Consider the following 25,357-nt stretch of genomic DNA (forward strand, 5'->3'; position numbering starts at 1 on the left):
GGAGGAAAACCCCTGATAACCATCCTGCTCCAAGGGCAGGGTCCCCAGGCAGGGCATGGGTGCTGTGAGCACACGAATTTGAGCAGAGGAGACATGGAGAGAGTTAATGGCAATAACCACCTCCCTGTGGGCTGCTGGGAGCTGCTCTTGCTCTGACTCCTTCTCCCTGGCCAGCTGCTCTTCATATTTCTTCATGTCATACTCCAGCTCGGCTGCCAGCTGCTTGTCCACAGCAAAGAAGTCTTTGATTTCGTTTCGGTAATCTTGCATCATTTCCTGCAGCAACAAGGAATGTTTGGACCCCTTCAGAAATCTCCCTCAGCTACTGATTCACATCCCCATTCAGATCACAGCTGCTTGGGAGCAAAAGGAAACACCAGTTGGTAGAGCAGAGGTGTTTTTAACAGACTGAAGAGTTTTAACTCCAATTTGTTCCTCAGAACATGGAAAAGCTTTGCAGCGTTTGAGCTCTCTTCCTGCCCACGTTCCACACTGAGAGCCTCATCTCCAATCCCTCCACCTCCCACGTTATTTAACACAGTGGCAGTGTCACAACATCCTATCTTCTGAATCCCTCCCTCCTCAGAAGGCTCTTGGTTGTGGCAGTGGTTGCACATTAACTCCAGAGAGGATCAAAACATCAGGACCAGCAGGAAAACACTTCCCCTTACCCTCAGGCAGTTCATCAGGTCCTTAAGAGCTGGGATCCTCTTCTGCTCCATCAAGGACTTGAGTGATGTGATTATTGGGATGATGTTTTCGATGAAATTCTTCTTTTGAACCTTTTTGTGAACGAGGCATGAACAGTTATGCGAGGCAGTGAAGGAAAAGCCACTCTGCAGCTCCACAGAGGAGTTCTCCCTCCACAGCCAAGGAATCACTGTAATTAAGGCTGCTCTTACACCACACACATGCACAGAGGCTTTTAACCTAAGTGGAGCCTTTTCAGATGCATCACTAAGTCACTCAGATCTCACAGTGAAGGCAAATTGCCCAGAGGTGCAGGAAAATCATTGTTCCGCTCAAATGCCTGCCCAAGGAGAGGGGTGGGGAACAAATCCAGCTCAGCACAGCTCCCCTGGCTCCTGGGAAATGCACTTCTGCTCCCTCCACCTCCACAACAAGCATCCCTCAGCAATTCTGCCTTCATATTGAGCTTTTACAAGACACTGAGCTGCCCAGCCCTCTCCCCACAGCACAGCAAGTGCCCCTCACCTGTGAAATGAGCTTTTTCTGGGCCACCTGCATGACAGCATTGGCCATGGCCATCTCATCTTCATCAGCCTGAATGTCCTCCTCAGGTTTGGACCTCATACTGGAGAGCTTGATTTCTTTGCAGCTGAGGACTGCAAATGTATCTGAGAGCAGCTCACTGCCTTCCAGGTCCAAAGGAAGGACCTCATCCACAAAGCAAGCTGGAAGACACAGGCAAGAAATAATTTGTTTTTCCAGAAGCAGCAATGATGGGCAAGCCAGGATAAAAACACCTGGATCATGAGATTTTATACAGACACCAGGTTTTTGTTTGGCAGATTTTTAAAGGCATTTTTAAACCTTTACCTAGGATGCTGTGGCTGATCTTGGTGGTGATGCTGAACCTCTGCTCATCTGTAAAATGTTCCAGCAGGAAGGTGTAGATCCTCATCCTCTTCTCCTTGTTCTCCTTCCCCTTCAGAGAGAAGAGCTGCTTCGCCCTGTGGCAGAGCAGAACATTTCACAGAGGCCCAAATCACATCATGCCAGCTCCCAGGAATAATGAGACCTTAAATCAGCCAGGGTTATTTGCATGCCACTTTTAAGACCCATAAACCTGCTAGGACAGCACACAGTCCTACAAATTACACACAGCAGTGTCACAGGGAAGGCAGGACCCAGCTCAGCACTTGCATGGATAATTATCAAGTGCCACAAATGCTGTGCTGTCACTGAGAGCTGCATGGCCAGACAGCCCATAATTTAGCAAAAATTAGCCAGGAATGTGCTCAACTGACCGCTGGCTCTGGGGGAACCTGTTGTACTTCTGGTGTTTCTCGTAGCTGTTGAAATGGAAGATGCACTCAATGAAGTGCTGGGAGAACATCACAGGGTTCCTCTTCAGCAAGAGATGCACCAGGCAGAACTCTGCAAACCTGCAGGGGAGGAGAAGGAAGAAATTATCACTGGATGCTTTCCAAAAGCCACCCCTGAGGCTGTGTAGGGCTCTCAAGGCTGGAGGATGGTTTTCCTCTGCCACATCTCCCTCAATACCACATTTAATTCTTGCCCAGCTCACTGATTTCCACCCTTTCTCAGAGGGACAGACATCTCCAGCAGCCACAGCACTACTCATTTTTATGGCCATTAAAGCAAACTGAGTCAGAAATAAATCTGAACTTGAATCCTGTCACAGCAATTTAATTATTTAACCTGAGTTCCACCACGGCTGAGACACAGCACTCAGCAATGAGTTCATCACCAAAGGTCCTGCAAGAGCTGCAGGGCAAACCCAGGCCTGAAGAAAGTGGTTTTGGCTGGATGCAGTCTCCAAATGCAGATGCAAAGGAAAAGGCTCCCAAAGAAGTGGGAGGAACACGATGCTGCAATGCCACCATCTACTGGAAAGACATTTTTAGATATTCAAAAGACACTGAAGAGAAAAGGGAATGTGAATGGTAATTGACAAAAGGTCGATGGTTCTGGAAATATCCATCTCAGATTGACTGTTCCAGGCAGAAATGAGCAGCAAGGTGTCCAATGCTCCTCTGTAATCCTAATTTCTACATGAGCTCCCCACCTGAGAGAAACCTGCCCCATTCATTTCCCACATAACAGAGCAGCTGGAGACCTTGAAACCTCCAAAAACTTCATAAACATGCACTTAAAATGAGAGTGCATAATTCTTCTGACACATCATTTGACAGGTCATTCCTCTAACAATTACAAGATGTGGCAGAAGGCTGAAAAGGCAAGGCATGCAACATAAGAAAAAAGAAACTGCAACAAAATACTTAATCCTAGCTCTTAAACAAATCCAGCACTTGAGACAGAGCCTGTCAGAAAACCACAAGGAAGATTTCACAAGGGTCTGCCTCAGAAATGCCTTTTTTTTCTGGATAACTGAGTCCTGAATAGAGCAGAGCTGAACGTTTTGAGGACAGCCAAGGACACTTTGGGACTTTTAAATGACCTGGGGAGAGGCTCATCACCCCTGTGCCACCACTGCAGACCCTAAAGGAAGTACAGGGGTTAGAGGGATAATCTGCTTTATCACTGGCATTTCTCTTCACAATGTGAAGGTGCCAAGACTGAGACAGGTTTTGAGCCATCTCTGACCTTCACCTCCTCCATCATTTCACAGCTGAGATCTTTACCTGGCAATGTCTGGGTTTGGATCCACCAGGACACTGACAAACCGAAAGAAGAGGCAGTCCTTCCATTTCACAAACTCCTCCTGTGAAAATCAGCAGAAATCAACAACCTGAACCAGCAAAATTCAGTGTGAACCTCCCAATTGCAGTCAGGTAAACAAACAAGCTGTAAACCCTCAAGAGGCACATAAAATAAACCCCAAAACAACCCCAGGTATTTTGGGGGATGCTCTAAGCAGCAAAAATGCCACAACAGCACACTGAGGTTTACCCCAGGCATGAAGAATAAAGCAGAAAAATGAAAAATCTGTTTTCCCACCCCATGGCAGGTGTGCTCTTCAACACTGTTTTTACACTGCACTCCTTTGCAAGCTACAGACTTAATTCAAAAAATGTACATTTCACTTAAAATGGATTTCTACTCTGGAAAATTTCCACTGTGCCTCAGCTGCAGGAGGTTGGTGAGCAGGATGAGGGTGTCTCCAATAGTTTGAGGGTGTTACAGGTGTGTTTGCAAGCTACAGACTTAGTTCAAAGACGTAAATTTCACTTAAAATGGATTTCTACTCCAGAAAATTTCCATTTTGTCTCATCTACAGGAGGCTGGTGAGCAGGATGAGGGTGTCTCCAATAGTTTGAGGGGTGTTGCAGCTGTGTTTGCAAGCTACAGACTTAATTCAAAGATGTAAATTTCACTTAAAATGGATTTCTACTCCGGAAAATTTCTACATTATCTGACCTACAGGAGGTTGGTGAGCAGGATGCGGGTGTCTCCTTCATTAGCCAATAGTTTGAGGGGTGTCGCAGATGTGTTTGCAAGCTACGGACTCAATTAAAAAATGCACATTTCACTTAAAACAGATTCCCATCCAGAAAATTTCTGCATAGTCTCACCTGCAGGAGGTTGGTGAGCAGGATGAGGGTGTTTCCTTAACTAGCCAATAGTCTGAGGGGTGTTGCAGATGTGTTTGCAAGCTACAGACTTAATTCAAAGATGTAAATTTCACTTAAAGTAGATTTCTACTCCAGAAAATTTCTACATTATCTGACCTACAGGAGGTTGGTGAGCAGGATGCGGGTGTCTCCTTCATTAGCCAATAGTTTCAGGGGTGTTGCAGATGTGTTTGCAAGCCACAGACTCAATTAAAAAATGCACATTTCACTTAAAACAGATTCCCATCCCGATAATTTCCGCATAAGCTCACCTGCAGGAGGTTGGTGAGCGGGATGAGGGTGTTTCCTTAACTAGCCAATAGTTTGAGGGGTGTTGCAGATGTGTTTGCAAGCTACGGACTCAATTAAAAAATGCACATTTCACTTAAAACAGATTCCCATCCAGAACATTTCTGCATAGTCTCACCTGCAGGAGGTTGGTGAGTGGGATGAGGGTGTTTCCTTCATTAGCCAATAGTTTGAGGGGTGTTGCAGATGTGTTTGCAAGCTATGGACTCAATTAAAAAATGCACGTTTCACTTAAAAGAGATTCCTATCCCGATAATTTCCGCATAGTCTCACCTGCAGGAGGTTGGTGAGCGGGATGAGGGTGTTTCCTTAACTAGCCAATAGTTTGAGGGGTGTTGCAGCTGTGTTTGCAAGCTACAGACTTAATTCAAAGATGTAAATTTCACTTAAAATAGATTTCTACTCCAGAAAATTTCTACATTATCTGACCTACAGGAGGTTGGTGAGCAGGATGCGGGTGTCTCCTTCATTAGCCAATAGTTTGAGGGGTGTCGCAGATGTGTTTACAAGCCACGGACTCAATTAAAAAATGCACATTTCACTTAAAACAGATTCCCATCCCGATAATTTCCACTATGTCTCACCTGCAGGAGGTTGGTGAGCAGGATGAGGGTGTTTCCTTAACTAGCCAATAGTCTGAGGGGTGTCGCAGATGTGTTTGCAAGCTACGGACTCAATTAAAAAATGCACATTTCACTTAAAACAGATTCCCATCCCGATAATTTCCACTATGTCTCACCTGCAGGAGGTTGGTGAGCAGGATGAGGGTCTGCCTGCGGATGAAGGGCTGCGGGTCCCGCAGGCACAGGGAGATGTTGGGGATGTATCTGTCGCCCAGCGAGGTGTAGCGCACGCACAGGTCGCACAGCACCAGCGCCGCGTTGTTGCGCACGGCCACGTCCGGCGACACCTCCAGCTCCCGCGCCAGCGCCGCGATGCATTTCTTGGCCAGCTCCTCGTGCTGCAGGCACAGCTTCCCTGCAAAGCAACACCGCTGGTGACGCCTGCAGCTTCAGGTTCTTGTGGTTCTCAGAGCCTGCGCTAAGAGGGTTTAACTCTCGTTTAAGGCTTTGAAGGCCTTGGGTTTAGGTAATCCTAAGTTTCTTAGATAATGGTAAGGATTGTAGGGGAGATAGGAAGGAGGATGACAGACATGGTGGTTAAGATAGCAATTGTAATGCTGGTTGGCCTGCTAGTGCATCATTAGGGTGCATGTCCCAGATTGCAAGGCAAGGTGGATTCTGTTTGCCATCTGTAGAGTTGTCTTCTGTTTAGTGGGCAGTTTTCCTTATCCTTATCCTTGATGATAGTTTTTCTCTGAGTTTGGGTTAATAGGTAGAGGACTAGGCTGCAGATTGTTAGTGCAACCATTAGGGTGTCACAGACATCTTTTATGGAAAATCCTTTCCTTAGGATTTTTCCTCCTGAGAAGCTGAGAGGCCTCAGGAACAAAATGTAACCAATGGTTATCTGCTGCTGTGGGATGCAACAGGTGGATCTGGGATTGGGATCATGTTTCTAATTAATGGCCAATCACAGCCCAGCTGGCTCAGTCAGAGAGCTGAGTCACAAATCTGTGTTCTCATTCCTTCCTATTCTATTCTTAGCCAACCTTCTGAAACCTTTTTTTCTATTCTTTTAGCATAGTTTTAATGTAATATACATCATAAAATAATAAATCAACCCTTCTGAAACATGGAGTCAGATCCTCGTCTCTCCCCTCATCCAAGCACCCCTGTGAACACGGTCACATCAGGGCATGGTCATGGAATCCTATCAGCTCTTCTATGATAGGTGAGGAAGTGTCTTGGAAGTTAAGTTGTGAGTGGTTGGCCATATTTAGATAGAGATGTGCTGGGTTTTCACCTGCAATTTAGTCTTGACAAGGCTATGTAATTGTTTTACTAACACCTCTTTACGAGAAAGAAGCATAAGTGGTCTATGCGGTTGCCTTGAAACCAACATATGGGGGTTTGACTCCTTCCTTTCTTGGACTTGGACTAAGGCAGGCTCTTTCCTTATCTCTTCCACAACCACTTGTAGCAGGCTCCCCTGGATCTCCAGAGGCAGAGACTGCACCTTTCTCCAGGATCCCTGCTCCAGCAGAACCAGCCCTGACACTGCAGGAGGGCTGAGCCACAATTCCAATGGTTCTGCTGCCAGCACCCTGACCCACAGGGTGTCAGGCTGGGTTCTGACTCTGGCAGTGTTTTAGTTTACTGCATTGTTTATTTTATCTTTTTATTTTCTTCCCTATTAAAGAACTTATTTCCTGCTCCCATATTTGTTGCCTGAGAGCCCCTTAATTTCAAATTTATAACAATTCAGAGGGAGGGGCATTCACATCCTCCATTTCAGGGGAGGCTCCTGCCTTCCTTAGCAGGCACCTGTCTTTTGAAACCAAGACAGCACAGCTCTAAGTGCCATGTAAAGTCTAGTGAACTCTTCATATTGTGGTCAGACAAAACAATTTCTCTCTAGGTGTGAGATCCAAAGACACCCAACAGCCTCAGACCCCAAAAAGTATAAACAAAAGTGGATTGAGGGGAAGTAAACTATGAATGACTTCATTAGCTGAAGCTCTAATTAGAGGATTAACCTCTGATATGCAAATAGACCAAACTGAAATCTGTCTGAAAACCTCATTGTGGCAGTCATATTTTCTGGAAAAATCCCTTTGCCCAAGATTCTTCTCCTGGGAAGCTGAGAAGCCTCAGAGAAAAAGGAAAACAACAATTATCTGATTTGCTTCTCCTGTGTTTTGCTGCTTTGGAATGCATTTGGACATTGTTTACCAACAGGTGATTGTTTCATTGGTTTCATGTGAATTGTTTTGACTCTTTGGCCAATCAGGGCCAAGCTGTGTCAGGACTCTGGAGAGAGTCACAAGTTTTCATTATTATCTTCTTAGCTTTCTGTAAGTATCCTTTCTGTATTCTTTAGTATAGTATTCTTTAATTTAATATAATATCATAAAATAATAAATTAACCTTCTGAGAACATGGAGCCAGATTCATCATTCCTTCTTCCATCTGGGAACCCCACAAATACAAGACCTCATGACCGGTGTCCATTTTGGGTGTAGCCCCTGTAACCCTGCCCAAGGTGTATCTATTAAAGGCCTTTAATAAATTCCCACTTTATTCCCTTAACTCTGTCTATCCTCTGTTCTAGGCAGCCACTCCAAGGCATCACCAGAGCAGCAGAGCTGGGATAAATTCTCCTTCCCAGCCAGCCCAGCTTGCTGCCTCCAAAACAAACCAGGGAAGGAATCAGGAAGTAAACAAGGGAATAAACAAGAAACTCATGCTGGAACTTGATGAGCAATCTGCACGATCTCTCAGGGAGATGGTACTTCAAGTTCTTCCAAACTCCCCTTAGACCTATAGAGTGGGTCTCCATGCCAAATTCCCTCCTTCACAGCAAACTATTTCTGTGTGCAGGGTATTATTCAAAGCAGCTAAAAAGAACAGCCCCAGCTGTCATAGGCATAGCAGGGAGACACCCACCTCTGAGAGCATCACTGAACCAACCTAAAATAAAATAGCCTGCAATAGTTCTAACATCACTTCTCCCTGTTCCCAAGCTCTGCACAAAAGTATTAAACTTTCCAAAGCAATTAAGGGAAGAATAATGCTGCCTATCTGCAAAAGAAACTTGTTCCTAACCAAGGAAGTATTAAAACCCAGAACTTTCACTTGGTATTCCCCAGAATCCTGGGAATGCAGCTGGCCAGGCTTCTCTGAAAGCAGCATTTCCCTCACATTGAGGAGAACAAGTATTTGAGTGCAGCCATCCTGCTCTAAGCTACATCAACAGCACCAAGTTTTCTTCACCCTCTCTAGAACACCTTACTGAAAGTGAGCTGGATCCTTCAGCACCCAGCTCTGAGTACAAGGACAGCCCAGCTCTGGGGACAATGCTGATTACTGGTCACTATTAATGCATTAACCACCTGGAGAAGCAGAGCTGGCAGGGTTCTGATGGTTTGCCCAACTTGTTTCCATGGATATTTGCATTGCTAAAAGCTCTGAGCTGCGCTAATGCCAACAGAGCACTGGGGCTCTCTGTCACAACTGCCAGAGCTTCACATGGAATTATTTAGGTTGGAAAAGACCTCTGGGATCATTGAGTCCAACCTGTGACTGATCCCTGCTCTGCCCCCAGCCCAGAGCTCTGAGTGCCACATGCAGGCATTCCTTGGACACCTCCAGGGATGGGCACTCCAAGCCTCCCTGAGCAGCCCCTTCCAATGTTTAACAACCCTGTCCATGGACAAATTCTTCCTCATGTCCAACCTGCCCTCCCCTGGCACAGCTGGAGACCATTTCCTCTTGTCCTGTCCCTGTTCCCTCCCTGCTGCCAGGGAGCTGCAGAGTGACAAGGTCCCCCCTGAGCCTCCTTTTCTGCAGGATTTTGGGCAGAACTTCACCAGAAAGGCTGAGATACACAAAGGCCCATTTTTAAGGCAGGGTGGCACTTACCTAAAGTGATGAGTGCATGAGCCCTGACCACGGGAGGCATGGCTGAGCCCCTGAACTGGGACAGGGGCTGGGAGCTGGGCATCTCCTCACTGTCTGTGCAAGCAGACACTGGAAAAGAACAGGGCAGGGATGGAAACAGGGCCTGGTACACAGGGGTGACTGCAAATTCAAAGCTAAACATCACAGACATCTTTTATGGAAAATCCTTTCCTTAGGATTTCCCTCCTGAGAAGCTGAGAGGCCTCAGGGACAAAATGCAAACAATGGTTATCTGCTGCTGTGGAATGCAACAGGTGCATCTGGGATTGGGCTCATGTGGTTGTTTCTAATTAATGGCCAATCACAGCCCAGCTGGCTCGGACTTTCTGGTCAGTCACAAGAGTTTATTATCATTCCTTTCCTTTCAAGCCTTCTGATGAGATCCTTTCTTCTATTCTTTTAGTGTAGTTTTAATATAATATATATTATATTCTTCTTCTCCCTAAATCATAGGGAGAAGAAATATATATATATAAAATATAAATATATCTATCATAATATACATACCCTACAATAATATATATCATAAAATAATAATTCACTAAATATATATCATATAATAATAAATATATATAATAAAATAAATCAGCTTTCTGAAAATGGAGTCAAGATTCTCATCTCTTCCCTCATCCTGAGACCCCTGTGAACATCACCACAGCTAAAGGCAGAGGGAGAGTGGCTCACGTTGGTCCTTGCTGCCAGAAGAGGCCAGGATGGACTGAACCACAAGGAAGATGTGCTTGTCCACCTTGGCTGGGCACAGCTGGGCAGCCTCACCCAGAAGGAAGAGGTGTCTGACCTGCAGAGAGAAAGCAGCACTGCAGTCAAAAGGCAGAGGCTGAGCTGCAAATTAAGCCAGCAGGAGTCGGTTCTTCTCCAAAAAAACAACTCAAAATTCCCTCAGTGCTTTCAAGGCAGTGGCTGGAGAACAGAAGGGGAGGCTTTGGAACAGACATCCTGGGTGGGTGTGTTTAATATGCTCCAACAGCCCCCACCACATCTAATGAGACTGAAATACTCCTCAGAGCATTCCATGCATCTCTCCCAAACAGCTCATCTCAGAAGTTTGAGTGGAAAGGCAAGGAAATAAAAACCACGTCATGTATTAAAAATACATGGGGTGCCATATCCTTAAAGCAACTGCTGGTGTGTAAAACTGCTGTGGGCTCCCAGGCCCTTAAACACAAGAGTTCACCACACACACAGGCCCTGCACATTCCTGTGATCCCAGCTCTTGGCATGGATTTCAAGGAACACCAGCTCCAGGCACACCTCCACCCTTTAAATAACCCTTGAAGGGGATTATTTACAATAATAATCCCCAAACTTACCAAGAGATCTTCCTGCAGCTGCCCTGCTCCATCCTCTTTGAGGACTATGTTGGAGATGTAGCTCTCACAGGTGGATACCAAATCTCCACACACCTGGTTGAGCAGCTCCTGTTCAGTAATTAAACAAAATTAATTCAACACATTATTAATTAAACAAAAGGTAGCTGTGATATCTGTCCACACATGAATCCCTAATATCAAAGTCTTTATGTGCTTTTAATAATCTGGATTCCATTAAAATCAATCTGACAGTGCCTTAGAGCTTTAAAATTCTCCCTGCACATCAAAGGATGTGTGCAAGTGTCAAAACACCTTGGAAAAATGTGGCTTTTAATGATCCACAGGCCCAAGTTTACTTCATTATAGAAATCACACAGACTTAAACAAAAAGGATTTAGGCGACTGTTTCATGTGCACCCAACACATTGGAGGTGTCTGTGGGAATTTTTAGATGTTGCTTGAAAAAAGCAGCTCCATTAACCAAGAAAACATGATGTGAATTCCAAAGAGTGAAGGGGAAACACATGAAAAGCAGATTATCTACTACACTGTGGTGAATATAAAGCATAATTTCTGGTTTTCCACCATCTAAGAGTGATAATTTTAATAACCAAATACATATATAAATAGTATTTAATGTTAGATGTGATGAAGTGACCAGTGACAGGAACATCTGCATTTCATTTTAAGCCAACACTCTGTGGTGGCTGTACCTACAGGGCAGGATTTTCTGATTGTCAGTTTAAAAACCCAAAAACCATCATCCCACCCTGGCTGCTGAGGCACAGAGGGTTCAGTTCTGCCCATTATTTACTAAACTTGATTGGGATGCTTATTATAAAACAGCTACCATCTACACTGAAAGAGAAATATAAAACAGACACAAAGAGAAAGCATCAGGGACAGAGACCTGCATCAATTTTGGCTTCTCTGCTATTGTGTCCAGGCTGAGATTTTTATTTTACCAACAAAATATGGCCTAACTTCCCACTATGGGAGCAGAACAGAGCCATGGCATAAAACAAATGGAGGCAGAAAAAAGTTATGAGCAAGTTATTAACTCCCTGTTTGGTCTCCAGGAAGAGGTCTAGGAAATATGTGTATTTCCAGCAGCTCTGATGGAGAACACAGAGATTACAGCATAAATCTGTGGCTTCAAGCTGGACCAAGCACAGCTACAGGTTTCCTTTAGGAAATTTCCTTTAGGAATTCTGTAAACTTGGACAGAAGGCAAATGCAAGGTGTTTCAGAGGTGTGTGGGGGAACACATTTGAAGGCAGAAGATTTCTCACAAGCCAGGCTTAGCCCCAGGATGTTCTCCAGCTCAAGTGCAGCAAAGAGGCAGAGCTGAGCAGAGCAGGCTCGAGCTGCTGGAATCAGAGCCTCTTTTTTAGAGCTCATCATCCATCCCACAGCCTGCAGACAGCAGCAGACACCCCCTGAGTGGGGAACAGGCTATTTTAAAAGGAATATTTTAAGTCCCACCTGTGCCTCCTCTGGTGCAGCTGCAGAGGCCTGGCAGAGCTTCTGCAGGGTCTCCACAGCTGGGCTGATCACCTCCAGGGGACACTGAGACTCCTTCAGCCAGCTCTGGATGCTCCCTGGAGATGACATCACACATAAAATAAACATTTTCTAAGCTGTTCAAGGGTTTGTGGAGGCACAAAACTGTCAGGACTCAGCGCATCCCTCTGGGTGTCCAGAATAGCTGGGGCCCCTGCCAGGGGGCTCAGAGACCCTGGCACACAGCCCAGAGCACCTGTGGGTTTGATTATGACCCCTGGAGCAAATTACCAGCTTTATATGAGGACCTGAAAGCCACAGAAGTTTAAGCAGTGTAATAATAGATTCATCACTGGGTGAAAAGGTAGATTTTGGGATTTTTAGAATAGGGGTTTTTGGGGGCAAGATGGATGGACTTGGGGGCGTGTCCAGCCTTTCTTCTTCTTCTTTTCTACCTCCATCTTCTGCTGTGATCCTGACACTTTGGGACTGGTTTAGAATAGAAGTTCACTGTCTAACATAGGTGATAGGTTGTTGTCTCATATATTACAACAGTTCTATTATCATTATGTGTTCTACAACAGTTCTATTATCAAGAGTTCTCTTATCACTATGGTGCAAGGATTCCATATCACCAGAGTTTCATTCCTCCTCCATGTTTCTCACAGGCAGCTCCTCTAAGCACTGACTGTTCCTGGTCCTTGCAGCATCCAGCCGAGCCCAGTGCCCACCAATCCACTCTTTTATGCCACTTGCTCTCATTGGCTACAGGTGTGGCCTGTTAAGATCAGGCCTGCTCCTAATCTTTAGTAATTGGTTCAGCTGCAACTCTTTAGGGGATAAGATTCCATTCTATGCCATCTTCATTTACCCATACTGTATTCCTCCAATAGGTATTGGAAAGGAATTGTAAACATGTTGTCCGTAGTTTGTAGGATAAAGAGACAACACTGCCCTGAGAGCGGTCAGAGTGCCTCTGTCTGTCCTGCTGAGTGGACCTCAGCTGGACAGGAGGAAAATTTTTATGGATAAGATATATAGAGACCAAAAACTGAAGAGCTCTGACTCATTCTTTGAATGCACAGGCCAAAACAGAGGCTGTTCCTCTATCTTGGAGCTGCAACTAACAGCAAAACTCCCGAGATGAAACCTCTGCAGGTGTTCAGGGCCACTCACCCTTCAGCCCCTCACGGATGCTCCTGGGGAGGTGCTTTGCCACGTGCCCAATGACACACAGGACGTGTCCCACGGTGCCACTGTTGGTGTCCTGCTGCCTGCAAAACCAACAGTGAGCTCTGAGCCACGCCACCGAAGCACAGCTGAGCAATCCCCACCCATCTGGGACATGCATGATTAAGGCAGGCCTGTCAAAGGCCATGAAAACTCAGAGGGCTTGAGGAAAGAGTTGGTTACTGCACCGATCTCGAAGCCTTTGCTGGATTTCCAGCTGCAGAAGTGACAGTTTGAAGGAAAAACTGGGATTTAAGCAGCTACAAGGCAATCTGTGGAAGGGCACTGAGGGCTCCCTGGCAGAATGGAGCTCAGAGCACACACACTGACCTGCTGAGGCTGTCCCAGGATTCGATGATCTTGGAGTAATCCAGCTTGGGGGAAGAGCCTGCCACCTTGGCAAGCAGCATCCAAGCTGCCCTGGAATGCTCTGTCTCCACGTGAGACATGACATTATTGACAAAAGTGGAGGTGAACTTGTTCTGCTTGGACCACATAAGGAAGGCTTTGCTCAGGTAACGGCTGCAGGGAGGAAAGGAAAGTTTAGGGAGGAATAAATAAAAAAACAGTAAAATCCAACACAACAAAGCTGCTATTGCCTGGCATTGCCACAATTCACACTGAAAATTTCCACATTTACACATATTTTCACTACAGACCTGACATCCCTACATGGGTGTTGGAGCAGTAACACAGAAGGTCCAACTGGTCCCATGAGACATCAGGAAATTATAATTTTAGCAATTTGTACCCAAGACTTTCCAGCAGTGCTTAGTTAATACCCAGTCATAATGATGCCTCAGTTTTAGCATTTCTATTTTTCAGATTTTGTTTTGCTTTAGTGTGTGGGTCTGGGTTCATAGCAGGGGATGGTGAGCTCTGGGCACAGAGCAGGGAGACAAAACAATTCCTGCTCCAGCTGGGCACCAAGGACAAATGATCCAAATCTCAGCCCAGGAGCACAAACACCATGGGCTGGAGAGAGAAAAACAAGGATGGGACTGCAGGGGCTAAAGCTGGAATGGGACAATGAACTGCAAGGTGCAAATGGAGCAGAACTGATCCAAGGGAGAGACCCCGGGAGCGCTCGGGCATTTTGGGGCCATTTGGGTTCATCTTGGGTTCATTTTGGGACCATTTGGGTTCATCTTGGGTTCATTCTGGGACCATTTTGGTTCATCTTGGGTTCATTTTGGGACCATTTTGGTTCACCTTGGTTCATTTTGGGAACATTTTGGTTCACCTTGGGTGCAGCCCTGGCTGGGCTCTTGTGCTGCCCAAGGTGCATCCATTGAGGCCTCTTAATAAATCCCTGCTTTATTCTTTAGCTCCATCTAGCCTCTGTTCCAGTTCAGCCTTCACAAGGCATCAATAGAATGGCCTTAATTGGAAGGGACCTTGAAGATCATCTCATTCCACCCCCTGCCATGGATCAGGGCACCTTTCCCTAACCTGGGGTGCTCAGAGCCCCATCCAGCCTGGCCCTGAGCACTCCCAGGGATGAAGGCACAGCAGAGTCATGTCAGGCATCACAGCCTGCTCGTTTTTCTGCACAACCCTCATTATCTGCTCCACACTGGTAGAGCTGTGAGATTTCTCAAGCTGCAAGGTCCTGCAGGGTCAGGAGGAAGAAGGTGCCAGGAATGTGCAAACCCTGTTAGAAAATGGCCCAAATTAGAACAGTGACAGCTCCCCACACTGGCACGGCAGCACCACCAGTGCCTCAGCTGCTATTTCTGAGCTATTATGCCCTGTTGACTAATAAACATACAGCTGTCTTTAATCAATGTTGTGTCCTTGTCATGCTGTGTGTCATCCCATTTCTCCCTCTCCTTCCCACGGCAGGCAGGATAATTCGATTTGTCACAAGACAAGTAACATATTGTACATAAGAATTAATACAAGGTGATGTTCTTGCTTTATATATCCTCTCTCACTTCTGTCAGAGGAACACCTCCATCTGACTTAAATATTCATGTGCTGTCAGTGCATCCAGCATGGGATGGAACAATGAGCAGTTCAGTCCAGGGAGAGAGCACAGGTAACAGGAGCAGCAGGTGAAAACACCTGACACAGAGCAAGGCTGAACTCTTCTTATCCATGCTCAACAGCCCTGTCCTGGGAGCTGGCAGGGCAACACAAGCACCTCAGAGTGGCAGTTTCCATCCCCAGAATGATACTGAGGCTTTCAAGCAGGGAATTTGAGCAGTTTCAAAGAAATCCCTGAGAAAAATTTGGTTTCTTGTCCTTGCACAGCACGTGCATTTTAACAGGGTGTGTGTGAGCTGTGGAACCTCACAGGCTGTGGCCACACAGGGAATGAGAACACAAACTCAGACTCTTATCTTAGTCCTCTGTCAACAGGTAATTTCCTTCTGTAAAGGAAAAATTGTGTATTCTAATGGGATTAAAAGTGAAAAAAACCCCAAACTTGTGGGTTTTATCCCTGAATGTTAACAGAGGCAAGGGAGGGAAAAATGCATTTACCTCAGCTCCTGGCTTTCTGAAGACAACAGGGAGAGCAGCTCCCAAGCCAGCTCCTGCCTCCCATCACCACTCCTGGATTTATGGTAAGGTTTTATGTGCTGCAGCAAGAGCTGATCAAGGCAATCCAAGGCCTTTTCTTGGACAGAGCTTTCTGCATCCATCACCACGGGCACCACTCCGTCCAACCAGGCCTTCTGCACCAGGACATTGCTGGGCTGAGACTGAGAGAAACACATTTTTAAATCATTAGGGGATCCCAAATGCATGGGTAAGAGCAGCAAAGGCCTCCAGGTTCAGCTACAAACTTCGAAACTTGAATTTTAATCAAGCCCAGCAGTGTGGCAGCAGGTGGGACAGGGAAACTCAGCATCACAAGGTCTTTAATCATCTCTATGATAAATACCTGGTGTTTCTGCTAAAGTACTGTAACACTTTGTTTTGAGACTCTATAAAGAATTATAACAGGTTTGCAATAAGGCTGTACAGCAGATGATTTAGCACTAAAAAAAAGAGCTTTGCTTAATATAAACCCTGTGCTCCAAGCCTGAGTTACAAACCCCCTGTGAATAAATAGAAAAGAAAGAAAAATATAGCATTGCTATCATCCACACATTACATCTGAAAGTGATTCAGGGTTTTTTTTAACTTGAGAAGGCCAGCAACATAAACATTTTCTTCATGACACATAAATCAACAGCCAGAAAAATCAGTGTTTCCAACAGTTGGAAGCACTCTGCATAAATCACAAGTAGGTATCAGAGTGAGTCATGACTTCCGAGTCAAAAGGTAATGAAAAGAATTAGAGCAGCCTAAAATGCAGCTCCTAGAGTGAATAACTGATTGGTGAGGTCCCTCCTGCTCTCCCCCTTCCCAGGTGTGGCAGAATTTCCATTCCCCTTGATGCCTTAGGGTTTTAGCTTTTATATTTTTCAAATCCTGTGCTGCTTTAGAGTATAAATCTAAACTCCATATACACTATCACCTCCTGTTTACTCACACAAAACAATCCCTCCAGGGCTCTAACTTGAGGAACACCTCACTGTCTCAGGCCCCAAAAAATACCAACAAAATTTTCTTTGAGTTTTCTTTAAAGAAAATTTATTTTCTTCCCTAGTAAAGAACTGTTATTCCTGCTGCCATATTTTTTGCCTGAGAGCCCCTTAATTTAAAATTTATAAAATTTGGAGGGAGGGGGTTTACATCTTTTCCACTTCAGGGGAGGCAGGAGCAGGCACCTTAGCAGGCACCTGTCTTTCCAAACCAAGACATAATATAAATACCCATTTAACTGTAGTGGGATAGAATATTAGAAAATAGTGTAGAAAGTAATCTTAGCCCTAAGGAGTGCAGCTGGGCCAATTATCAAAGATTAGGAGCAGGCCTGACTTTAACAGGCCAGAGCTGTACCCAGTGAGAAGAAGATGCTATAAAAGAGTGGTTGGCTGCTGGAGAAGGGAACTGGAGTCAGTTGGATGCTTTGTGAAGAAGAGAGAGTCAGTGCTCTGAGGGGCTGCCTGTGAGAAACACCAGGAAGGTGTGAAACTTTTGTGATAAGGACACAACAGTGTGGAAGCCAGGAGTATGAGGAGCTGACTCGGGAGAAACAGCAAGAAGATATGGAACTTTGGTGATAAGCAGACAACAGCATGGCACCCCTGCAGCAGGATGACAGCATTAATTGTGTTCCTCTTGGGCAGGCTCACCAGGAGCAGCTCGGTGATGGAGTGCAGCGCCTGCTTCCGCACGGACACGGCGGGGTCCCGGCAGCGCTCCCGCAGCACGCCCAGCTCCTCGGCCCTGCAGGGCACCACGCCCTGCCTCAGGAGGCTCACAAACACCTGCCGGGCAAACAGCAGCGCTCAGTTGGGGTGTGCTGGGATGGCAGTTTTCCCAGTCCCTCCCCAGGTGTGTCAGTCCCCTCTCCTTTCCCCTCCCAGCACTGTCTGTCAGTCCTGGCATTCCAGAAGGGCATCAGTGATTGGCAGATCCAAAGGATGCCCTCTGTCCCTGGGGGGCCCTGGGCCATCCAGGTGTCCTTTGTCCCTTTGTCCCTCCCCTCCTGTCCCTGCTTGGTGCCTCCCTGCCCCTTCCCTGCCCCTCTCCCCGGGTTCAAAGGAGCAGCAGCCACGGGCTCAGGGAGTTCTGTTGGAGCTGGTGCTGCATTCAGAGGCCTGAGGGCCAGAATAAAGCTCTGGATCCAAACCCTCCATCAGAACCGACTCCTTTCCTTCACCATCGCCTTAAAGCTTCTCCACAGAGGGAAACCTGAGGAGCAGCCCCTGTTATGGGGGGAAGCTCCATCCCAGCACCACCAGAGCTCCTGCAGGCCTGGACTTGTCCCCACGTGCCAACTGCAGCACCCAGGCAGGCAAAAGTGTCTGTGGGGTGAAACACCACACACCCAGCCAGCCAAAAGTGTCTGTGGGGTGAAACACCACACACCCAGCCAGGCAAAAGTGTCTGTGGGGTGAAACACCACACACCCAGCCAGGCAAAAGTGTCTGTGGGGTGAAACACCACACACCCAGCCAGGCAAAAGTGTCTGTGGGGTGAAACACCACACACCCAGCCAGCCAAAAGTGTCTGTGGGGTGAAACACCACACACCCAGGCAGCCAAAAGTGTCTGTGGGGTGAAATCACCACAGTTGCCACCTCTGGTCAAGCAGCAAGGGCCAGACAAGCCCAGGCATGTCCCATCTGGCTGTATTGATATTTAATTCCAATAGTTGCATTTCAAAGCTCCCACAAAGGGTTCCCAGCTCCGTTTACATCTGCAACATGTTTGGTTGGGTTTGGAGCAGAGCTCAATAAAAAGGAGTTTGAGTTCCATTCTGGTGTTGCCATTTTCACTGATAATCACAAACTGCATGTGCTCTACTTGTGGAATATTCTCGGGGGCAGCTTAAAAACAGGTGGCCAAAAAAATCCCTTGTCCCTCCCCACTGCTTTGCAGCCTTCAAAATCTTTTCATTAATTATGGTAGGAACACCTTAACCAGACAGAATTACTGAATGTGACAGGCATCTCATTGCACTTGCCTTGATATTTGGAACAAGTGCAAGGAGGGTAATTGGGAGTCCAAACCCAAGTGATCCTACCTAGACCCCCACTGTCCTGTTCAGGCTAAAGCTCCTGTTTCACAAGAATGCAGTCACCATGAACTTCCTTCTTTGTCCCCAAATCCCCTCCCATTCTGGACCCACCATTTAGGTTCAGCTGGGCTGGGCACTCCAGGGGCACTGGGTGGCAAAGCAAAAATACAATTTACCCCCCACCAACAGCAACCAGAGATTCATCACACCCAGAGTGAAGCACATTAACAATTCATGAGTGCTGGGCACAGCCAGAGATGGAAAATGAATCAGAAAACATCATTCCAGTCATTGCTGCTCTGGAACAGCAGCTGGAGAGGGAGGGTGTCACAATTTCCCCTTGAAAGTAACGTGCCTCTTGTATGAGCCACAGCTTTTACTTCATAATAAGGAAGAGGGATTTATTTTTATTCTTAATCAGAAAGCATTAAAACATGAATTGCAAAGCCCTGACTGGGAAGCTCAAATCAGTGTGTGAATTGAGGGGGAAGAGCTGGGGTGAAGAGGACTAACAGAGGAAGGCAGTCAGCAGCAGACACCTCTTTTTTAAAAACAAGGAAATTTCCATTGAAGCATCTCTCTTTAAAAGCTAATGACTTCATTAAAGAAATGAGCAGCAAGGAAAGCAGCACAGAGCTCAAAAAGAGGTTGGATATAACCTAATCCCTTTGCTAACAAGGTCAGAACAAACTAAGCAGTTAATATGCTTCAGTTTATGAGGAAGTCTCCTAATTGAAATGCCTATTGACATTTGACAAGAGCCTCTCCTTGCAAATGACGGAATAACAGAACGCCAGCAAGGGTACTAGAGAAATTTCCATCATTATGCCTGCATTATTTACTTATCAGGAGCTAGTAAACAAGATCCTAAATGCCTCTAAGGCACTCTGCAGGGAGAGCAGGAAGCTACAAGTGGGCAAAGTGACAGAGTTTGCAGCAAAGCTGTGGCCTAATTAATTACTTAACAATTCTGGGTAATCACTGAGAGCAGGGAAGGACGCAAGCCTCACCCTACCTGCAGAGCAGATTTCCTCACGTTGGTTTTCTCATCTCCAGCTCTCACTCTCAGCATGGCCATGACTTCTTTTCCTATCCAAAATGAGGATAAAAAGGAATTACCCCCACGAAGAAGGAATTACTCACAGCACCAGCTGGAACAACACAACCCCAGGATGGTTTTGGTTGGAAGGGACCCTAAAGCTCATCTTGTTCCACCCCTGCCATGGCAGGGACACCTTCCACTGTCCCAGGTGCTCCAAGCTGTGTCCAGCCTGGCCTTGGGCACTGCCAGGGATCCAGGGGCAGCCCCAGCTGCTCAGGGCACCTGTGCCAGGGCCTGCCCACCCTAAAGCAGCACAAACTCAGTAAATCAGCAAAAACAAACGGCTCCCCAAAACTTTCAGAAGGACTGAACAATTAAAACCACCCAGAACAATCCAGAATGAGGCATAAGCCAGAAGGAAAAAACAAACCCAAACCATTTCCCCACTTCTTTCATTTGAAAACTCATCTTAATATATCACAAAAGAAAATGATGGAACAAATTACTTGAGACACACAGGGAAAAAAAAAAAAAAAGGTGAATCTGTAATTTCTGACCTCTTAATTGTCTACACAAAAGATGTGAGGCTACCTTCAGAGTCTGAGAGCTCAGCAGATGAGTCAGGCACAGTCTGTGGCTCAGGGAACCCTGGTACCTGTGGGAAGAGCTACCTGGGCAGAGCTCAGACAAAAGGAGCCAGCACAGAGCCAGGGGAGGCTCTGCAGAGCTCACAACACCCACAGCCTCCTGGGAGTTCTGCCTCAGAGCTGCACACAGCATCAATGGATGAACTGCTGTGTGCTGCAGAGGGAAAATGGCTCCATTTGTTAATTCCTTGAGGGTGTAGAATTGAACCAGCAGCTGCAAAGAACCACCTCAGAGCCTGCAAGGAAACCAGAACACATCCCTCGTCCCTGGATGTCATGTTAGGGCCCAAATTTCACCCTGCACAGCCATATTCACACTTATTTCTGCATGTTGGCAGGGAAAAAATACATCATCAAGGCAAGAAGTTATTAAATGGCACACAACTGAATACACAGATCAATTATTTCTCACATTTTGAATCACTAGGCTATTAACTGGCCATAAGGACTTCCAGCATTTTATCATGGCTTTTAAGGTTTTTATTTATTGCTGTTTGTCAGATTTCCCAAAGATATGCCAAATTTGGAGATCTGTTACTTAGAGATTCACATGGACATCCATCCTGTTGCCATTAAAAACAGGATTAGTCACAGGGAACTAAGCAAAACTAGCTTAAAAATACATTTTTACCAAAAGGAAGCAAAGGGACTTTGATCTGGGCTTTCTTAATGGGCAGCTAAGTGCAGTTTCCATCCTCCTCCCAAGAGCAGCTGCACAGGAAGAGCACAGAACCTTCCTACTGCAAGATTTTGCCACTAAAATAGTCCAGTCTTGTGAAGGTGACCAAATAATCACACTTTGACATTGATCTTTCTGATGTAGAAAAGAGGGAGGGGGCAGGGGGGAAACAAAGAACAAAACAACCAAAAATCCCAAGTTCTAAAGGGCTGGGGACTCCCAAGGGAAGGGAATGTTTGATGCTGGTGTGCAGGGGGAATTCTGCAGTGCACACCTCACCTTGCAGGTTATCCCCACCTTTCTGATCTCTGCCCTTGAGCACTGAGCATGTTCTGACTATCCCTGGCTGAGATTTGTTTCTTTTCTAAGAGAAATGAGCTGTTTGGTCTTCAGAGGAGAGCAAAATTAGCACAGGCACAAGCCAAGCACAGGCATGGGCCAGACAGCTTTGCTAATGCACCTTGACTGCCTCGGAGAGCCCTGGATTTCAGAATCCTCTGGAGCTCCAGACAAGTCTTTTTTCATTCCAGCCTTTTCTTAATTTGTTTTGCCAAGTGCCAAGAGTGTGCTCAGCTGGGTATCAGAGACAAACCCAGGCATCCTCTGGCACGAGGAGCCTGCAACCAAACGGGGAATTCACAATACCTTGAGTGGCCTGGAGGACTTTTCTGTCTGAGGGAGCAGATTAAGGAAATTTATCAGCAGAGTGTGTTTGAAAAAAAAAGGAGCTTTCAATGGGGGGAGATTGGAGCCTGGCTCCTGGAGATAGGGAGGGAGATCCCATGTGAGGAGCAGCGTGGAACAAAGGCAGCACTGCAGGATGTGAGGCAAGCGGAGAATTGAAACTGTCAGCAGTTCAAGGGAGGTGAACAGCAAGAACTGAGAGCGCAGATCCTGGCAGGGGTTGAAAGGTTAGCAAGAAAAGCTTTTCCACACAAGAGGAAAAGAAAGGGAGAGGTTTAAAGGAGGAACATCCTGGCCACAAAAGCCAACTTGCACGGTGATTTCAGGCTATCAACACATTAGAGGCAGCTTGCCATGCTGCATCAGGACATTTTGTGTGACACTCTGCTTTCAGCTTTCAACCTGATGCTGCAGAGAAACAGATCCTTGCCTACAGAACAGAAAGGTGCTGTGCTTTACACAGCAAAACAGATCAGTTCTTTGTGCATTGGAGCAAGAGATTTAATTACCCTGAAATTCATGGAGCTACAAGTGTTTTATTCCACATAAATTACAATTTGGGAAGAATAAATTACCTGCTTCTCAACAAGGGTTGCCACCACGTTAGTACCAACAGACATCTGCATTTCAGGATTAAATGTATTTTTCAGACTTGAGTGGAAATAGTGTTACTTTATGGCTGGCAATTCCACCCCCTTCATCACCCTTAAGTGTTTTGTACCAGATTTCTCCACTTCCTTTGAGAAATGGACAATGAATACACTTCAGAAAGTCTGATTTCAATTAAGGCTTTGAATGCTTATCTGGAAAGGCTGCTTTAATTCTGACATACCATCAGGCCCAGCACTGTCACTGCTGTCTGTCAGCTCCACAGTTCTGAAAGTTGGGAAGGTCCTCAGTGGATGGTTGGACACAGCTGAAAGAAAAGATAAAAGCTGAGGAATAATAAAAGCATATATTCACCTGGCAAGAAGATGGTTCAGTGTTAAACAGAGAGCCTCATGCATGCCCTAGGTTTAACAGATTTGTGTGTTTTTTAGGAAATGGCATGCCAAGAAAAGCCTGAGACTTACTGGAAAAGAATGACTCTGTACCTTCTGCACTGACTGTCACGCTCGCAGTGTTTGTGTTTGCTTCCAACACTGTGCGGACAGAGGCTGCCAAAAAAGAGAAATAAAAAAGGAAATCAAGCAAAGTATTTGAATTCTGGATATCCCTGCCATTCCAAATTCTTTTTGGGCGAGCAATCTAGCCGTGGGATGCTGTGTGCAGGCTCTGAATTGTGCCATCTGGCCCTCAGCACACCTGAGGGAGCTCGGAATGCCAGTCACGAACAGCACAACTTAGCAGAAGCAAAAGGCAACTCAAGATTTAATCAGCTGTCAGGCAAGAATGAACTGCTTTTTTTTTTTTCCCAATGAGCAATTTTGGTTGTCTGTAAACATCCTTCAAAGGGGCCTCACAGAGGAATCTCTTTAGAACTGATACAGGAGAATAAATCCCTTCCAAATATAAGGCTTCATAAGGAACAAGGCTCATTGTAAGAGCTTAAATGAGGGATGTGGGACTCCAGGCAGCTCTCCAAAATGCAGTTTATTGTATCCAAAATGCAGTTTATTCTATCTAAGACATTGAAGCAGTCCAGGGTTGTGGGTGACAGGGCTGTGTCTACAGCTGTCAGCTCCAGCTGCAGGCAGGCCTAGAGCCCTTTGGTTTTGGTTACAATGCATTATAAACTTTTCTTTTGGTTACATTGCATTCTATACTTTTCTTTTGGTTCCAATGCATTTTATACTTTTCTTTGCTTAGCATCTTAATACAGTAGAACCAATCTATACCCTAACTATTGTCTATAGCCTATCATAACTGCTGTAATTCCCATATTCATGTTACTGTTCTCCAATCACTCACAGTCAGTACATTACAGTTTAAGCTAGAAGTTGTTTTTCAGTTTTCTTGCAGTGGAAAATTCTGAGACCTTTTTTCTACTTGCAACATCAGCAGGCTGTTCTCCTGTGCCATCCTTCTGCTTAGTAAAAACATCTTCTTGTTTGAGGTGGGTTTATCCTTTGCTCTAAGCCATAAAAACCCCTTCTAACTAACACACCCTTTGCCTCCTTGGTTATCCAGTGAGACTGGCTCATCAATTCTTTTCTTCTATATCAAAACTTGCTTCCATCTCTATTCCTTCATCAGACTCTGCATTTAAAAATCTTTCTGCTAAACACACATATCTGTGAGACTTTCTTGTCAAACTTTCATCCTTCCCAACAGCTCATGAATTACTGCTCATTATGGCACAGCACGTAAGGACTCTGCGTGCCAGTTTTTAAGTTCCTGACAACTCCTACCTCCCAGCAATTATCCCCTTGAAAGTTCAAGAATGATTTTCATTACCTCATGTGCCCACAGTACTCACAGCTCTGTAGTAAGTCCTGAATGCTCTCCAAGGCAGCAGCAGCTTTCATCTCGAGACAATGGGCGAGGCTGCTGAGAGCTTTGCTCCGGACCACGGGGGCTTTGTCTGAGCACCGGCCGAACACCATGACCTGCACTAAAAACTTGTGCTTTAGCAAACTCTGCTGATCCTGGGACAAGGAGCTGCCTGGGCTCCTCTCTGGCAGCTCCAACAAAGCCAAGGCTACATCAAGAGCAAACACTCTGTAGGAAACCTGCAGGAAGAAAAAGCACACGAGGCGCTCTGTTAATGGAAGTGAACACGGAGTTTTCTTGCCTCTGGGTACCAGCAGTGACAGAGCTATTCAGTGCTGAGATTGAACCCTTCATCTGCAAAGCATCAAGGAAATGCACTTACTTTGGTGAGGGAATATTTATAAAGCCAAGCAATGAATTCAGCAAACTCTGCACAGGGGAGTTTGTCCAGCAGGGTCACCAGGGCCTGGGCAGCGTAGGTGCGATAATCAGCCTTGTCTGGGACCTGAGAGAAAATTTAATTAAAACCTGAAAGACACAAGGGCACCCTGTGATACTTCACTGCTCTGGATGCCAGAAAGGCATTTCAGGGCTTAAGAGAAGTGTTTTTTTATTTAATGAGCTGATATATTCACATTCAACAATAGTGAGAATCATCACAGCTTCTTCAGTCACTACTTCACCATCACACGTTTTCATTGCTTAGAAAAGATTGTGAGAACAAATTTCCTAAACTATTAATGATGTTCCAGTGTATCCACATGAGTTCTCCAGCCCCAGAAATAGCAGAGCTTGGCATACCTTGGTACAGATGTGTTGGAGCAAGATTCGCAGAACAGGATAAACAGCTTCTTTCAGCTCATCCACCAGAGAACTGCAGAGGGGAAAGACATAAGCAGATTTTAACAAAGCTGGTTTATAGCAGAGGAAAAGTCAAGGACATTCCTTTTGGAATGCATTTGAAAAGTCAGGAAAAGTGGCCATGACTCTGGAATCATGAGTGCAGCAGGATATGATCAGAGAACCATCCTTGCTTCCCACGTTAATCAGGCTTTGCAGGCACAAAATAATTTCTTCCCATACTTTTCTAACAAGTAGAAGGGTAACATGAAAAGC

General features: G+C 45.8%; 1 protein-coding gene across 6 annotated transcripts in view; it reads right to left on the reverse strand.

Moving 5' to 3' along the window:
* Positions 1-25,357, reverse strand: part of NCAPD3 (non-SMC condensin II complex subunit D3) — a 40,725-nt gene that overhangs the window by 8,639 nt on the left and 6,729 nt on the right. For 4 of the 6 annotated variants that reach the window (XM_071449738.1, XM_071449737.1, XM_071449742.1 and 1 more), the window contains 21 exons: positions 25,043-25,115; positions 24,624-24,746; positions 24,228-24,480; positions 22,882-22,965; positions 22,641-22,724; positions 19,772-19,845; positions 17,367-17,501; positions 15,664-15,884; positions 13,507-13,698; positions 13,123-13,220; positions 11,929-12,044; positions 10,444-10,551; positions 9,797-9,911; positions 9,074-9,181; positions 5,329-5,567; positions 3,351-3,430; positions 1,992-2,129; positions 1,561-1,694; positions 1,216-1,415; positions 672-782; positions 121-276 (listed from right to left, as the gene is read on the reverse strand). In XM_071449738.1, coding sequence (XP_071305839.1) covers positions 121-276; positions 672-782; positions 1,216-1,415; positions 1,561-1,694; positions 1,992-2,129; positions 3,351-3,430; positions 5,329-5,567; positions 9,074-9,181; positions 9,797-9,911; positions 10,444-10,551; positions 11,929-12,044; positions 13,123-13,220; positions 13,507-13,698; positions 15,664-15,884; positions 17,367-17,501; positions 19,772-19,845; positions 22,641-22,724; positions 22,882-22,965; positions 24,228-24,480; positions 24,624-24,746; positions 25,043-25,115 — 2,842 coding nt within the window. The remainder of the gene's footprint in view (positions 1-120; positions 277-671; positions 783-1,215; positions 1,416-1,560; positions 1,695-1,991; positions 2,130-3,350; positions 3,431-5,328; positions 5,568-9,073; positions 9,182-9,796; positions 9,912-10,443; positions 10,552-11,928; positions 12,045-13,122; positions 13,221-13,506; positions 13,699-15,663; positions 15,885-17,366; positions 17,502-19,771; positions 19,846-22,640; positions 22,725-22,881; positions 22,966-24,227; positions 24,481-24,623; positions 24,747-25,042; positions 25,116-25,357) is intronic. The other 2 variants (XM_071449739.1, XM_071449741.1) reach the window with 1 other exon arrangement.

This window comes from Agelaius tricolor, unplaced genomic scaffold (assembly GCF_023055355.1).
Source record: "Agelaius tricolor isolate 1412-34295 unplaced genomic scaffold, bAgeTri1.0.p SCAF_29, whole genome shotgun sequence".
Classification (NCBI taxonomy): Eukaryota; Metazoa; Chordata; class Aves; order Passeriformes; family Icteridae; genus Agelaius; species Agelaius tricolor.